We start from the raw sequence: 15,419 nt of genomic DNA on the forward strand, positions 1-15,419 counted from the left end.
GGTGATGGATGGGCACAGAGGTGGGAACTGAATGCTGAGTTGCAGACCCCCTTTCAGAACTGATCACCAAGGTGACCTAGGAAGAGCTTGGATAAGAGGATAAGAGTGGGAGGGAATTCCAAAGCGGGGGCTGACCAGCTTACAGAACGAAACAGACAAGTTAAAGGCAATGATGAACAGCCATGCAGAGAAGCTTGGGGTCTGAAGTTCACTGATGATCATCCATAAGTCCCTTTTGAAAAGTTGTGGGGATGACTTTGTTAATGTATGCATTCCGTGAATGGTTATTCTCGCCTTTCTGCTACATGCCAGATGCCATGCTAGGTGCCTGGACACAGAGATGAGTAAGACACAATCCTACCTATTGGAAGCTTACGGGCTTATACGGGGACACACACTTAGGGGTATAAACTGTTATATGGATGTCGGAATAATGTCAGGAAGGGGCAAGTGGCTGATTTGCCCTGGAGGGCAGAAGTCAGATAACAGGGAAATGGACCTCTCATGTAGGAAGTAGAATTGGTGGGTCCAAGAATCCTTAAAGTAGAATCTGTTCTGCCCTTTATCATAACACCCAAAATCAGAATCACATTTCAGAATCACATGGGCACGCACACACACACCAACATCATGGACCAACACCACTCTTGTTACTGAGACCTAGTTAGTGATGGTATAATGTTTGTAAACAAATACAAATAAAAATAAATATACGTGCCTTGTTCTCTCTCTTTTTCAAATATTTAGTTTTTTAGTACCTAAACTGGTTTATTCCCGGGGGCTTCTATTTAAAATGTTTTTGACACTTCAGTATGCTAAGCTTGTTAAACATGAATATTATTAAGATATTAGGAGACATAGAATTCATTAGACCAGTGATTTATTCTGTAAAACGAATTAGGAGGAGGGAAAGGATGGTGGCAGATTTGGAGTCACATTTACCTCCAAGTAGGTCCCTTCCCCACCATTTATAAGTTACATGTGAGTCACTTACAATTTTGAATCTGCATCCACAGCTACAATGGTTGGGTGAATAATATTTACCTCACAGAGTTGTTGGAAGGAACTGATAAGGTGTAAAAAGTGCCTGCTAGATAGTGGGCTCTATATGACTACAGAGATTTCTATTGGTAAGGAAATAATTGACTGAGATTATATTTTCAACTCAGGCCAGAATTGAGCATATATTTTTAAAAACACTCAAGCAATTTTTTTTTTTAAGATTTTATTTATTTGTCAGAGAGAGAGAGAGCAAGTGAGCACAGGCAGACGGAGGCAGAGGGAGAAGCAGGCTCCCCGCCGAGCAAGGAGCCCGATGTGGGACCCGTTCCCAGGACGCTGGGATCATGACCTGAGCCGAAGGCAGCCACTTAACCAACTGAGCCACCCAGGCGTCCCAATACTCAAGCAATTTCTACAAAGAATTTCCCTTTATTGAAAGCAATTCAAGAACATGAAGTTAAGGTCAAGGCCAATGACATAGATTTTTTAGTATGTTTTTACTATCATTTTTAATTTTAAAATTTTCACCCATACATATGAAGACTAAAATTTTATTTGCCACCAGCCAACTTACAGCCAGCATCCTGTAAATAACTGAGCAGGATCTACTTTTTTTTTTTTTTTCCATTTTTGAAACTTAGCACCAAAGAGAGAACAATAAAAAGTAGTTTCTGCATCATATGTAGCTTCAGAGAAAGTGAAATAATTTACTTGTCAATTTTCCAATGATGTATTACACTTCCAGAGTTATACTTGTGTCTCCAATTCCTGCACAGAGCTCCCTCATTTTGAGATCTACTGAGATATTGAGAATGGGGGCAAAGCACATGACTGCGCAGGTTGTGCACTGCAAAACTCTGGGGGGTACTGGTCACGTAGACTATGTTGAGAAATGCACCCTACTGTACAGCCGTATTGTGGAAGCCCTATCTGAGAGGCTTGAATACTTTCCTGATGAACACGCTCTATCATTCAACATTATTTACTGAGCATCTAATGTGTATGAAACACTGTTCTAGGCTCTGGGGATACAACAGTAGTCAAAAAAAATACAGTCCTCATCTATATGGAGCTTACATTCTAGCAGAATGGAGGGGGTGCAGATAATGAACAAAAGTTAAGTATGGATATGGTTTACCAGAAGGTGATCATTGTTAGGGAGAAGAGTAAAGCAAGATGATGAGGAAAGGGAATGACAGTAGTAGGGAAATAACTATTTGAAATAAGGTAAGCAGAAAGGCTTCACCATTGGCATTTTTGATCGGAAGCCTGAAGGGAATGAAGGACAAGCTGCTCATACAACTGAGGCAAGAATATTCTAGGCAGAGCAAAGAGCAAATACTAACACCCTCAGGTGGAAACCTAGTTGGTACATCCAGGGGGGATGGCAAAGAAGTGGGGTGGATGAGGGGACAGGGGTGGGACTGTAGTCAGGTTAGTGAGGGTGAGAAGCAGGTCTCCTAGGGCCTAAACAGCTTTCCGAAGGATTGGTCTTTACTCAGGTGAGATCAGAAGCCACTGGAAGGCCTTCAATGGGGGAATGACATCATCTCATTCAGGTGTTAAAAGAATCATGCTGTCTTTGAACGGATTTTTATTATGTAAAGTCTAAATAATTTCCCCAAATACTCTAGGAGTGTTTTTTGCTTCTGTTTTGTTAAAACTGGCAACATGATTTAAAAAATTGTTTCCTTTTTAAAATTCAGTCTGAATTAACATGTTGAAGTAAATATATTAAATACTTCATCAAGTGGTAAATTCCAAAATCTTTCGTCTCAAAAAGCATTGCAGCTAATTCATTTATTCCTTTCTGGATGTTTCAATTTGCAAAACAAGCCAGATTAGTTCCTCTCTCGGTTACAGGGAAAAGAACCTGGAAAGAAAAATCTTAAACATCTCAGCTGTGAGGGCGGCTGTTTCATGGATTGTAAAGACACAGAGATAGGGTTGGTCAAGGCTGCAGGGAAGTTAACTGCTCACGAAGCAATTTGCATTTTGTCAAGTTAACCTAGCTTGTAAAACACAATGTTCCAGAATGTTCTGGCCTTTTGGGAAAAAATGTAAGCAAATCCACTGTTAAAAAAAATATCACAAATGCCATGCATGCTCAGGGGTTTCAGTTAAACTGCAAAAAGGTAACAGTTGGGAATAAAGTACAGTTGTCATAAGAACTCTGCTCAATTTTCTGAATCCTCTTTTATGAAAAGTATTTATGTACGTACAATTCTCTTCACAAAAGCCTCAGCAAATCTCTTGTCTAAACCCTCAGATTTGTTTAGTATGTATTTATGGACATTTACTCATAGATGCAAATGACTCATAACAAAAAATAAAACAAAACAAGGAATAACCTGGGTTTGCACTAGACCAGTCTCTATACTGATATGCTGACACAGTTTCCTCTTACCTATTTTTGTGCATAAAAGTATTCCACAGTGTTTGAGAAAATACCTTCTAGCAAATAATAACAACAAAAATAATTCCTGCTTCAAACTTGATTTCTTGTAATGTCACGACTAATTTGCATCACTGAGCTGTTAGCACTCATACCGTAGATTCTTAAGAGTTTGGACACATGAAGAGTTGGACGCTTTATAGGTTGGACACCTCTTGGCTATAAAGCCAGTCATCAATATCAATGTCTATGCTGTGATACTTTATTATGAGAGGTAAATAACTACCATGACTAGTCCCTACCATGTCTTGCCCTATGTTAGGTATCTCTCACATCTTAGGCCTGTTAGTCTTTTTAGTAACCTTACGAAGTTGGAAATATTACAACAATTTTAAATAAAAGGAAACTGAAGTCAAGGAGGTAGAGTAATTTATCTCAATAATTTGCCTGTAACCAGCCAGAATTCATTCAAATCTTGCACTTCTGTCTTAGGCTGGTTCCACTGAGTGACGTGGTCTTATTTAAAAGAGTAAATGAAATAAGATTAAACAGCTTAAGTATGTTTGTCATCATAATTTTTCTTATTAGCTACCATTCTTGACTATCTTTTTTATTTACCTGTCCTTACTGTAAGAACTCGTAATTCTTACAACCACCTTGCAAGGTGATTGGGCCAGCATGGTGCTGGGCATTGCACATGCTTAAGCCAATTTCACTGGTGAATATCCTCATTTTACCCATGAGACAAGAGCTAAGAAGGGAGTGACCCACCCAAAGTGGGGAAGTGGTCAGGTCTGATTCTTGGATCTGTCTTATTCTACTGGCTGTGGACTCCTTTCACATTCTTTACATTTTGACTACTTTAAAAATAAATAACATCACACTCAAACTGAATAATCTAAAAATTTACAATTCTCAAAGGGATCGGGTAACTTAAGGCAATATGTAATTTTGCTTCAACACTTGAAAATGATTCTACTAGACACTCTGGAAAATGATCTTTAAAGCTCCACATTTTCATGGCTTTGTTCATGTTTTCATGCTAAACATAACTGTTCTGGATCCTTTCTCTATAGGTTGGAATCCTCAAACAATTGTGGTCCTGGGTGATCCACAGGGAGTTGATAAATTAAGATTATTTATTTATTTATTTGACAGACAAAGATCACAAGTAGACAGAGAGGCAGGCAGAGAGAGGGAGGAGGAAGCAGGCTCTCCGCAGAGCGTGGAGCCCGATGTGGGGCTCGATCCCAGGACCCTGGGATCATGACCCGAGCTGAAGGCAGAGGCTTAACCCACTGAGCCACCCAGGCGCCCCAGGGAGTTGATAAATTAGAAGGGAATGGAAGTTGTTGTTTTCTTGACATTCAAGAAATACTTAGCCTTGATACATTGGGCATATCTCCCTCATATTTCCTTAACTAGTTTAAAGAATTGGAAGTTTTAATCCTAAAACATTGGCTTCATAGTAAATAGGCAACAAAAGAAGGTTTGGATTAATACAACAAAGGAAGTGGGATGACCTGGAAAATGAAGTTCTCATCTCGGACCTGTTTCCACATCTTGAAGTTCTTATGATCTAGTTTTTAATCTACACTACTTTTTATAGTCGATGTTTCCATTGGTGACAACCACAGAAGCAAATACATACTTAGTTTACTTGTTTGACTAAAAGCAAAATAAATACTAATATAAAAATGTGCTTTTGCTGTTATATTTTATATAACTATGATTTATTCATCTATTTATTTCTGTGTAGACAAAATAATCCATACTTTTAAAGTCTAATCTAATAAACTTTTTATGTGAAAAGTAGTAAAATAGGGGTAGTTATTGAGATAAACAGCCTATCTAATTTTTAAAATTTTAACCCTTAAAAGACTTCTCTTGGTCTATAAATATATCCTTCTGCTTTTAGTGTATAGACACATTTTCCCTTTAAGACATACCTAAGTATATGAAATCATATTTTGGTTTTGACTTACAAATATCGTAAGATATAACTTCTTACTTCAAGATAGAAATCATCCCCCAAACATACCCAACCCTTCAATACCCAAGAAGAGGCTAACGTCACTATTTTGTAAACTCACAGCACGAGTTTTCCCAAGAGCATGGATAAACTTTTTTTTTAACTCTTTGGTAAGCTTACTTATATGAAGTTTTGCAGACATGTAAACCTTCAGCTCTTTTTAGACCATGTATCTTATCTCCATTGCAAACTATATCATGATGATAGTAGAACTGTCTTAGACAACTTAAGACTCACAGAAACCATATTGTAGGGCAAAATAAACCTCAAAGAATTATGGGTTAAGTCACCCCTATTTCCTTCAATGAGATATTTCATTATAATTCTATTTCTACAACCCCAAGCCCCACCAGACTCGGTGTATACTTAGGTTCTTACAAACTCCTAAAAAATTTCTTGAAATGGCCAGCTGGAAGCTAGCTTTCCCTTCTACAGATCCCCACAGAGGTCTCTTTCTCCCTTAAGGCACGTGTCCCTTTTTGCCTAGTATTATAGTTATTTGCTAACATGCTGTATTTTCCCTCCCAGACAGTGAGCTCAAGGATGTCATCCTGAATCACATTCATTTCTTCTGCAATGGGTTAACTTACACATAGTGGGTTCTCGGGAGTATTGAGTGTGACTCAAAAATTTCTGTTAGCCAGAGAGAATGAACAACCCATTAAGAAGTATTTCAGGAAGCCCTTGGTCAAGAAAGAAAGCCACGAGAGTAGAGAATTCTTCGAGAGGAGAAGCAGATTAACTGGCACATAGAAGTGACACATTCAATTTCTTCACCTTTATATAACCTCCAGAAGATCAAACGTTAATAAAATATTTATCTTCAGTTGTCACAAGCCAGACTTTGATTTAAAACTCTTGGGTACATGAATGTCATGCCAGGCCCAAAATATACCATCATGTATTTTTAATTTAAACATTGGTCTGTGAAAAATTTATGTATGCCTGGTATAAAAAAAAAAAAAAGTGGGTGAAAGTCTCTCAAATAGTCAACACAAACAAGAAAACAGAACCCAGAAACAACTGTGGAACTCCCATACAAGTACCATGGAAAACAGTCCACTGGGAAACCCAATGTGCCATTGACGTGACCCAGAAAATGCATCCCCTTACCTTGAGGGAATCAAAGCAGGCAATGACTCTTCCGTTCTCCACCTGGCAGCTCTTGGGGGGGTGAGCAAATTTGCACTCCTCATCGGAGCGGGAGCAGGTGCCCCTCTGGAACTGCCTGCAGACCTCTAATGTCAGCCATTTTGTGTCTCTGACGGGGGCCACGTTCAAGGCCATGGTGCTCAAGCGCCGGGGACTCTGCTCGTTTCCGTCAAATGATGAAATCAATCCAGGTCCCAATGATTCTGAAACTACTGTTGTGAAAAACCCCACATGTGCGTCTTAAGGTAAATGATAAATTGCTTAGTGAAGTCCAGCCCAGGAAGCGGTGAGGAAAGGATTTGTCGGCGGTCAGTTACTCATCAATCAATATGCCCCACTTGAAGACCGCGGGCCGCAGCAGAAGCACGCGCAGTGTCATCTCCGGCTGCAAACGTCCGAGTCTCTTGACCGATCTGCAGACACAACTGTTTTTAATAAAGTGACTTCAAGATCATGGCACTCCTTGGGAGAATATTCAGTTCTGATGCTCACCGCTCTTGACGGTGCTGGAAAACAAGCCACCTAGACGCTCAGATCTTGGCAGGAGTTTCTCCTTCCTCCCAACCTTCCCAAATTTTGAAAGCGAGCAGTTGGCAAAGTCAGACAATTGAGGTATCTTCATCCACTGTAAGGTCAGGGTAACGTGTCTTTGACGGAAGAACGATTTGAACGCCACAAGAGCTCGGGCTGTAGCTTCCAGCAAAAGTGACTTCGCACAGGCACTTTTAAATCACGAAACCTGCAGAACACAAAGAAAACATTAACTTACACCCAAACTCAGTAGAATCGACACTTGGACAAACTGTTTTCAGCTCTTATCTAGAATTTGCAAAAGTGCAGTTTTGAGCTTTGAGCTTAGAGGCTCGTGAAAAAAGTTATGCATTAGAGAGAGAGAGAGAGAGAGAGGGAGGGAGGGAGGGAGGGAGGAAGAATACGCAACTGCAACCGTATTGCAGAAATGATCTAGGCAGCAGTCCAAAAGTTAGGAATGACTCAAACACATGAGTGTGGCAGACACAATAATTAGGCATTCCGAAACAATCCCATCTAATGTGCCTCATTGCCAAAACAGTGTATTAGAACCATGGCTTCCGATTAATTTCACATTTAGGCCATTGATTTTATTGTTGGAAATGCTATCAACAATCATTCGGGAGGTGTCTCTCCTATATAATACGGGTATTGGCATTTTGGATGAAGCATGAGAACCTTATCATTTACATCCTTTCCGGTTTACAGAGATTTGAACTTAGAAACGGATCTGGTAGAAGCCTCCTAGTATTTATTTTTAGGTCTCTCAGACTTCCTCTCTGCTGTTAGTACTTCCTTCACGTTAGAATTCCCCTCTACCCTGTAAGCACTCAGAGGGTAAGGACTATTTGTATTTGTCATTTCTGTGTCCCTGGTGCCTTAGTTCATGGCCATTAGGTCCTCAAAAAATATTTACTGACCGATTTCACTGAAGACCGCCTCACTGACTCAAGGGATGAATGCAAACTAGCCTTAGCTTAGTTCGGTTTAGGTTCTAATGGAGTCACAGTCTGCTCCATTCTGGGGAATGCTGGAGTTAAATCACATTCCTACAACAAAAATGTAATTAGTAGGGGCACCTGGGTGGCTCAGTGGGTTTAAGGTCTCTGCCTTCGGCTCAGGTCATGATCCTGGAGTCCTGGGATCGAGCCCTGCATCGGGCTCTGTGCTCAGCTGGGAGCCTGCTTCCCCCTCTCTCTCTTCCTGCTTCTCTGCCTACTTGTGATCTCTCTCTCTCTCTCTGTGTCAAACAAATAAATAAAACCTTTTAAAAATGTAATTAGTAAATTCAAATTTCTGAAATCACTATATTTCATTGTTTTTAATATTTTCAAGGATTACAGAGTCGTTAAAATATTAGAAATTTAACATGGCTGGGTTCAGGATGCATAAAAGACTGAATACCAGACACCGATCATTTTCATAAATTTTATGTGCTACAAGCTACTACGTTCACCGCATGCCTCGCCTTGATGTCCTTCTAAAAAAAATTTAAATAAGAACTCAATGGAAACGGGAAGTCGATTACTTAAAATCAGCATGTACAAATACGTTCAGGCAGTAGTAATTTTTGCATGGCTCAGAAATGTTCCCTGAAAAAGTAGGTCTCGTGGTAATTAGGTTTCGTTAATTCCAGGTAAACCCGGCCGAACGGGCTTCCTTGCCATAGGGTTTTGTTTTGTTTTCTTTTCGTCTGCTCTCCAGTGAGTCTCTAATAGGGGAAGAGAAACAATGACATCTCTCAAGCTTATCTGATCACAGAACATTTATTTAGCAGGACACCTCTTGGGACTAGTAGGAAACGCTACTTCATCCCAGGACTTTTTTTTACTTGTTAGCAGAAGTGTTTGAATGAGTAATAATTGTATGTGCATTTAAGGAAATTGGCAAGCTCGGGAGCTATGACACATACCTAACTCCGAATGTAAAATATTTGAGGGGACAGGCAGGCTCCTGCTTGTCTGTTTGGCAGCATTGTGTTCCCAGCAGCTAACATCAACTCGCTTAACCAGGCAGTTCAAGAAGAGGAGTTTAATAACCAAATTTACTCTGGGTCAGGTTTCGCAGACCAGCCTGGACCTGCACCCTCATTACCTCAACCCCCATTACTAACCCCCGTGGAGAACAAAGGATGAGGGAAGCGAGGGACAAGAAAACATTCCTGCCTGTGTATTCCGTGGAGCCAAGGGACTACTAATGAGGTTTCAAATGATAGGTTGGCCCCATCTAGTTCGAGTTACACAATATTTCATAGAGCCCCTGAGTCCTATGGACCAGGGTCTGATGGGATTCCAGGACAACAAAGACGCAGGAGAACTCATCCCCAAAGGCAGCACAACCTTGGCCATGGCTTCATGTGTAGGGAAAGAAATAGGCAAAAATTTATGCACAGATAGTAAATGAGTAATGACTCAAGTATTCCTCAAAACCACGCAGGAACAAGGCTGTCAACCCAGTCCAGTGAATGGGGTGCCCATTTGCTTATACTTTTGGGTAAGAAAGTATTATTTTCCCCAGGAAAAAACAGATTGCCATTTCTAGTTACTATGAAAATCCAACCAGAATTTAGCAGGTCAGGCTTTAGGGAGGTGAACTTGCTTTTAAAACCAGTGGAGCTGGGGTGCGTGGGTGGCTCAGTGGGTTAAAGCCTCTGCCTTCAGCTCAGGTCATGATTCCAGGGTCCTGGGATCGAGCCCTGCATCGGGCTCTCTGCTCAGCAGGGAACCTGCTTCTTCCTTTTTCTCTGCCTACTTGTGATCTCTGTCAAATAAGTCAATGAAAAATCTTAAATAAAATAAAATTAAACCAGTGGAGCCATGCTTTCTGATGGCCAGAGTCCTGTGACCTTCCAGAAGGAAATGGAAGTACACCATATTGTACCTAACAATATTGCTATCTTCTCATGAATCCCCTCTTTCTTCCAGCTTGCTCTGTTTTTATCCTAAAAGTTACGGAGCTACTGTTGTCAAAGACACTGTCTCCCTTAGGTCATCACCGCCTCCAGCTTCTGGAATGGGTACAAGCAGGTACTTGTGGAATAAGGGAGAGAGAGCAGATTTGAAGGAGGTTAAGGAAGGCCACCAAAGGAGGTGGCCGGTGATGGGTAAGGATGGAGGAAACCATCTTTTGACACGGTTATCAAAGGACAAGACTAAACTCTGCTAACACACAGACCAAAATCCGTATTGGATCTACCAGACTACAGATTCCCTGGAGGAGTGTGACATGTTAAGGCTTTGCTCTCCAGTAATGAGGCCACCAGCTATGTGTGGCTTCTGAACACTTGAAAGGTGGCTAGTGCCACTGAGGAACTAAATTTTAATTTTTTCTTTATTCTTAATTAATGTAAATTTAACTTAAACATTGATCCTCAGTTTAGTGACTGGAAAACTTTCAAGTGTACTTGGACTGACTCAAGTACATGAATCTACTTTTCAGTTGCACATTTTACGAGACGTAAATACAGATCCAGAATTTCCAATGAAATCAGCTCCTGAGTTGTGCTTTACGTGTGAAATTCACACTTTCACATCCTTCATACAAAAAATAATGTGAAAATGTCCCGTTAATATTGTTTCATATTTACCACATCATGAGTTGCTAATATTTTAAGTCACTGGATTAAATGCTACTATGAAAATTAAACTCACTTGGCTTCTCTTTATCCCCTCCAGAATTCAGAGCAATATGTAGCTCCCGTTAGATTTCTATTGATGGTAACGTCTTAGGAGCGTTTGCATTTTTTTTCTCTCAGCCAACACAGAAGGTCATGGAATGGTGGAAAGTACCCTGCCTTATGAGCCAGCTTCTAGCCTCATTTTGCCAAGGTTCCTTCATGTGACCTTGGGTAAGTCTGTTTCTTTGAGATCCAATTCCTTTATCGGTAAAATGTGGATAACAATTCCTAACTACATGACATGGTTGCTGCCATGAAGGACAGAGGATGGAGGAAATAAAAAATACTTTGTAAACAATGACATGCTGTCATCATGCAAGGCAAAAGGAGGAGCTACTCTATAAATATTGAATAATTCTGTTTCAGGATTCTGTATCAACGGCCGGGCTTACGGCTTTCGCAGATGCACAGATACCGAAAGCAGGACGGTGGATTCAAGATCAAAGGAACCGACAGAACGGGGTCCTGGGGGCCACGTATCTGGAGCATCCCTTGGTTCTCAGACTGATTGGTTCTGCACCCGAAGGGAACACACAGAGAAGTTTCCCCAAGTACCAATCCCACAGTGTTCTTACAAAAGCCTCACCGGTCCCTGCTTTCTTCCTTCAGTTGCTACCAATCCAGAAATGCATCAAACACTCTGGGGCCCCGGCAGTGACCCTGGATGTGATGCGCACCCAAGTATTCGGGAACCATTGCCGGGAAGCCTCCTTGGTTTGAGGGCTTGCTGGAAACACAGAGGCAGAGGCCATCCCCCAGCGCTCTGGGTGCGTGGGGAGGAGCGAGCAGCATTTTTTAGTTCACCTGCCCAGAGGAGCCCCTCGGAAAATGTGTCCAAATGGAGGGGGCACCTTTTTCTCATTCTCAAAAAGGTCCCATGTATGCTGCCGTTGGTCCTGCTTATATGCGAGGCACCTTTTACCTTTCCCAGAGGTTTCTGGGCTCCACTGGGAAAGCAGGGTCTCCTACTTACATGATTTTCCAGTTCCTTCTCCTTTATATTTCTCCCAGTGCTCTGCTCGTGCAGCCATTTTTCTCAGTTCTTTTTGACTCATGCTTCAGTTTTATTTCCAACGTCCCAATCAATGCTATCCCCAATTAGCTCCTTCCGGTGCAGAACCCAGGCAGAATTCAGAAGTAGCTCTTCCCAGTGATTTCTCTGGCCTGGTTTCTTCATCGGGGTCCCTTGCCTTGTCCTCCTCAGGCATTCGGAACCTTGTGTTCTCTCCCCCTCCTCGCTTTCTGAGCCCCTCAGAGAGGAGGCGGTGCCTGTAGCCTTGCAGGCTGAGCATTGATATGGCTTCTGAGTCTTGAAATCCTGCTCCTCAAAAACCCCCACCACCCCCTCTGCTGATCTCTTAACAGTACCCGGTGATCATTTTTAAGTATGACCCCCTAATTCTCAAGAACTTAAATACTGACTTATGCAACCACCTGCCCCATGTTTTGCCTTGTGTCTGTAACAGACATTCCCATTAGTTTCAAATCCTCAGAACTCAGAATATGCTCCACAAATGTTTGTCAAACGAAGTCCTGATCCCCCTCCAATGAACACCTGCACTGGAATACGGACCAAAGTGTAAACGAAGGGAATAAGGCTCTGAATGGGGAATCTCAGTATTATCCTGGAATGGAAATTAGAGCCGGTGGCATTGGCTTACCCTGTTTCTTGCCAAGGAGGTCAGGGGTGAGAGTGAGGATCTGTCCCCGGGATAAATGATTTGATCTTCAAAACCCAGCATCGTTAGCCCTGCGATTTGCAAAGTATAATAGCTGGGCTAGCACGGCAGAGGCCTCTGGGAGCTCGTTAGGATGCAGATTCCCAGGCCTCGCCCAGCGGTACTGACTCAGAAACTCTGGGGGTGGGGCCCGGCATGCTGTGTTTTAACAAGCCCTACCGGGGTGACGCTGAAGCCTGCTCCAGGCTGAGAACTGCCATCATAAGCATTTCTCCCTGGCCCCCTTGTTTGTGCCGAGGGAATAAGGGTGTCAGCCCTGAGTTGATCACAGTGTCTCGAGGTCACGGATTCCCCCAGAAATAACTGCAGGAGGGCTGGCTGAGAGCCTGTCCCAGAGGCTGTGTTTCTGATGGGTCGAAACATAACTCAACTCAACAAAAGACACCTGAGAGATCCGTCCCAGACAAGACTTCATTCTACGAGAATTGCAAGAATAAATGAACTCCCAGCCTGTAGGTTTTGTTCGGGACGAAGCAGGCCTTTGGTCAGGGCGCATGGGGCTTTGTTCTGAGGAGCTCTGTCTGAGGGAGGACCGTCTCAGAGGCCCAGCGGCCCCTAGGAAGCAGCCCCATCCTGCTGGAGATCTTTACAGAGGAGCCGCTTTGTAGCGCCCCAACGTAACGAGTATCGAGGTCCACTGCGGGACCCATCTTCAAAGGAAAACAAGATTGAAGTTCAAGGATAAAGAAACGAAGTTCTGTAGTACTTCCTGAAATACCAAAGGACTTGCTGCTTGACTACAAAATAATCACAGGCTATTTTTAGGGTCTTTACTCACACGACACTTCATTTTTCAAAATACATTTAAAACTCCTCTAGGGGTTCGATTTGCAGAAAGCTGTGGCTTTGGACTGTAAGAAGGAATGGGCCACTCACGTCTGCTCATGGTTGTGGGATGGTGCAGCAGGCCCGTCTGTGGAGAGCACAGCCCGGGCCCCTCAAGCGAGGCGACCTCCCTTCATTCCACACCCCTTGGCTCCCAGGCAAGCCCGGGCCGGGGACCCCAGGTGTCCTCGCCTTGCTGACGCTTTGGAGCTAGTTTGTACATTTTTGAAGGGAGAAACATCAATCATGCCCGATCTTGAGGCTGAGATTGATCAAAATTTAAGACCGCCTTAAGGAAAATAGTTCACTTTGGGTCACCTATGGCATTTAGCTGTCTGCCAGACATCGGCCTCTTAGTGAGCTCATCAAAGGGTCCTTGCAAAACAAACAGATTTCTGAGTCAGCCAGGCAAGGACTCATCATCCATTAAGTAATTTATGGGATGCCTTTAATTTTATTTTCCATAAATCTCATTACCATAAAGAAACTATGTCTCCTTGAGTTTCCTAATTTCTAATTTGGAGCATCTTCGGGTTTCCTCTTTTTAATGTTTAAAATTCTCCAAATATATGTTTAAAGCATGATTTTTCCTTCCTGTGAGCAGCCTGACGATCGAACATCCCCACTTCTATTTCTGGAGCTTGATTTAAAATAGCTCTCAGTGGGCTCTCTTCCCTGATCAATGACGGGCCGTATCCCGCACCTATCAGATGCAGACGCCTGGACGGGAGACGGACAGGAGAAGCTGCCGGCTGGAGTGCTGGGTTGAGAGCCACTTGACCTCCAGGAGAGGGTATAATCCTGCCCTGTAATCACAGTCACCACGGAGAAGAGGTCCCTCCCTGGGGCCTTCCCACAGGAAGCCCAAGGGGCCAATAAAAATACTACCCACGGCAAAAGTAGAAAAGGACCTCATTGACTTTTTGAAGAAGAGGGTGTGGCAGAAGTGACTGTCCTTAAAAAGACGCTTCTTTATAGAACCTTGAAACAGGCTTTTTAATTTCCTGAAAATATACATGAAATGGCATTCTGAGACTTCTGCACGCTTTGGGGGTAAGAATCAATTGCTATGTGGGGTTCTAGTTGCTCCTCTAGTCTGATTAGCTAATGTGATGTCACCTGAGCTCTCCGAGTTCCAGTTTCCTGTTTGGAATCACGGGGTTGAAAACACCAAAGCCATAAATACATGGACTGCAGCCAGTACAGATTAAATAGTGTAAGGACTCTCCATACAGTATCTATCCCTTATCAACATTAGCTATGGCATCTATATGCCTAACATCTATGTGCATGTACACAGTCACACACACACAACCACACATACACACACATAAGTGACAGGTGGAAATAACTTCCACTCATTAAAAGTCATAAAGTTCTAGAAAGTAAATGAAACCTAAATAACAGAAAGTAGAAAGGGCCTTTCTATGAAGTTGGTACACTCTAGGAGGTCCTTCCCAGAATATTACTTAGACCAATTTTTGATGGATGCTCTTCTAAAACTAATTCCAAACCCACATCCATTTTAAGCAGAGAAAGAACCAGGCTAACAATAATTATGCCTTCATCTTACATGGTACTTTTTTCCTGTGGAACACACTTTCAAATACATTCCCCTGGGGAAATCAAAACACTGGCCACCCAAGGTCACCATGGTGGGTCTGATAAGCCAACGTTCAAGACAACAGTAATAAAAGGAGAAATTCCCATCCCCAAATTTTCTCTTGTATCTTAAAAGGCAAGCGAAAGATTCATAAAATCCGGGTCTCATTTTAACACATGAAAATTTCCAGTCCATTTTCACTGCGGTTTCCAGGAATGGGCAGAGAAAGAAATCCCATCTTTAATTAGAAGAGGAGAAATGTCTAAATATATTCCTAAAACAGCAGCCAGATATAATATATTCAACACATATTTGTATTCAAATTATGTTTTTTTCACTGTGTCTGTGTTTTCTATCTAAACATTTATAATTCAGTTAGGAGACGCTCTTATGAGAATAAAAGCAATTGTATTAGATACCCATTTAAGACTGACCGCACTTACCGGTTTCCTGGATGTCCAGGA

At 42.2% G+C, this 15,419-nt stretch overlaps 1 protein-coding gene across 4 annotated transcripts in view; it reads right to left on the reverse strand.

Annotated features, from left to right (window-relative positions):
• Positions 1 to 15,419, reverse strand: part of MBNL2 (muscleblind like splicing regulator 2) — a 156,491-nt gene that overhangs the window by 101,811 nt on the left and 39,261 nt on the right. For all 4 annotated transcript variants that reach the window (XM_080799299.1, XM_080799300.1, XM_080799298.1 and 1 more), the window contains exon 2: positions 6,543 to 7,320. In XM_080799299.1, coding sequence (XP_080655425.1) covers positions 6,543 to 6,716 — 174 coding nt within the window. In that variant the 5' untranslated portion in view covers positions 6,717 to 7,320. The remainder of the gene's footprint in view (positions 1 to 6,542; positions 7,321 to 15,419) is intronic.

This window comes from Martes martes (assembly GCF_963455335.1).
Source record: "Martes martes genome assembly, chromosome: 3".
NCBI classification, from domain to species: domain Eukaryota; kingdom Metazoa; phylum Chordata; class Mammalia; order Carnivora; family Mustelidae; genus Martes; species Martes martes.